Source organism: Protobothrops mucrosquamatus, unplaced genomic scaffold, assembly GCF_001527695.2.
Source record: "Protobothrops mucrosquamatus isolate PMUCROS unplaced genomic scaffold, P.Mucros_1.0 scaffold3189, whole genome shotgun sequence".
In the NCBI taxonomy this organism is placed as follows: domain Eukaryota; kingdom Metazoa; phylum Chordata; class Lepidosauria; order Squamata; family Viperidae; genus Protobothrops; species Protobothrops mucrosquamatus.
The window spans coordinates 41,076-43,068 of NW_015389187.1; the positions used below are offsets into that span (position 1 = coordinate 41,076).

The following is a 1,993-nucleotide window of genomic DNA, read 5'->3' on the forward strand; positions in this document are numbered from 1 at the left end:
GCTCACTTAACAAATGTCTCACTTAGCAACAGAAATCTTGGGCTCAATTGTGGTCGTAAGTTGAGGAGTTCCTGTACACGCAGTTGAATATTTAATAGTGCTGGATAATGAAGGAAATATTGAGGAGCCCAGCTTTTGTCCACAGCAATATCAGTGCATTCAGTAATAGGATATTTCATTTTAACATTTTAATTTCTGTTTGGTTTTTCAGACCAAAGCACTGCCATGAAGGGTACAAGTCAACCTTCCCTCTTCTGGATACGTCACCATAATTTAGCCAAGGGCCATGAATCATGACACCATCTTATTTATTAAAATGCCTTGAAGTCTCTTTCTCTCTCTGCTGAAGTGATGGTTTTTCCTGCAACGCTGACACCAGCTCATCCTGTGTCATTAAATGCAACTTTTATTGTCTATGAACATGCACATGCCAATATTACCACTCCGTTGATCTTGGTCCATAAGGGCACAGCTCAGCTCCTGAAATACCATTTGGGTGCCATGGTTACTACTGAGATAGCTCCTTTGACAATCAATAGTACACCTGCCCTCCTGTTACAAGGCTTCACAAGCTTGAATCTACCACTCCAGATCATTCTTTCTGCTGCCATGATATTTATTTTCCTTATTTCTTTTGTTGGTAATCTTGTCGTCTGCCTTATGGTCTATCAGAAGACTGCAATGCGATCTGCAATTAACATTCTTCTAGCTAGCTTGGCTTTTGCAGACATGCTGCTAGCTGTGCTGAACATGCCTTTTGCTCTGATAACCATCATCACTACGCAGTGGATTTTTGGGGATGTCTTCTGCAGAGTCTCCGCCATGTTCTTCTGGCTGTTTGTCATCGAAGGAGTTGCCATACTACTCATCATCAGCATTGACAGATTCCTTATAATAGTTCAAAGACAGGACAAGCTGAATCCTCGCCGAGCAAAAGTCCTCATCGCTGCTTCATGGCTCGTGGCCTTTGTTGTGGCTTTTCCACTCTCTGTGGGGAACCCCAGCTTACAAATACCTTCCAAAGCACCTCAGTGTGTATTTGGCTACACAACAGACCCTGGTTACCGCGCCTATGTAGTGGTGGTGGTTTTGGTCTCCTTTTTCATTCCATTCCTCGTAATGTTATATTCTTTTATGGGCATCCTCAATACTGTACGGCACAACGCGGTTCGTATCCATAGCCACCCGGATAGCATATGCCTCAGTCAAGCTAGCAAGCTTGGTCTCATGAGCCTCCAGAGACCCTTTCAGATGAATATTGATATGAGCTTTAAAACTCGTGCCTTCACCACCATATTGATTTTGTTCATTGTCTTCATAATTTGCTGGGCCCCCTTCACCGCCTACAGCCTTATTGCTACATTTAACAGCCACTTTTATCACAAGCACAACTTTTTTGAGATAAGCACCTGGCTCCTTTGGCTCTGCTACCTCAAGTCTGCTCTGAACCCACTCATCTACTACTGGAGAATCAAGAAATTTCATGATGCGTGTTTAGACTTAGTGCCCAAGTACTTCAAGTTTTTGCCACAGCTACCTGGTCAAGCTAGAAGACGTATCCGACCTAGTGCCGTATATGTGTGCGGGGAGCACCGGTCAGTAGTGTAAGCCTCGTGGCAAATGGACACTTATTCTTTTCTGATGTATGCCTGTTTTAGTGGGGTTTTTTAAATGGCTTCTTTAGCTGTCAGATTTATAATTTTTAGAATTCACATTCAACTTGAAGAAGGAGATATTTCTTGGGCTTTTCTACCAGAATGTAACTATATTATATTGTTGACCACCTACTAAAGAAGTTCTGTATACATGGGGAAGGAATTGTGTGTACAGGGCAAAGCTTTCTTTTGCAATGACTTTTGCTGCTGAAAGAGATCAATTGAAATGCCATTTTTCTCTTCCACAGACAGGAGCTGCAAAATGCAAGCTTCAAAGAATCCCTGTACCATTTGCACATTTATTCCCTCCATGTATATGTAGCTCTTTATGGATTGTT

At 42.3% G+C, this 1,993-nt stretch overlaps 1 protein-coding gene across 1 annotated transcript; it reads left to right on the forward strand.

Annotated features, from left to right (window-relative positions):
* Positions 1-351: 351 nt before the first annotated feature.
* Positions 352-1,768, forward strand: GPR63 (G protein-coupled receptor 63). The gene has a single exon (XM_015826574.1). It carries the CDS (start codon positions 352-354, stop codon positions 1,606-1,608), a length of 1,257 nt encoding a protein of 418 aa, XP_015682060.1. The 3' UTR covers positions 1,609-1,768.
* Positions 1,769-1,993: the final 225 nt, after the last annotated feature.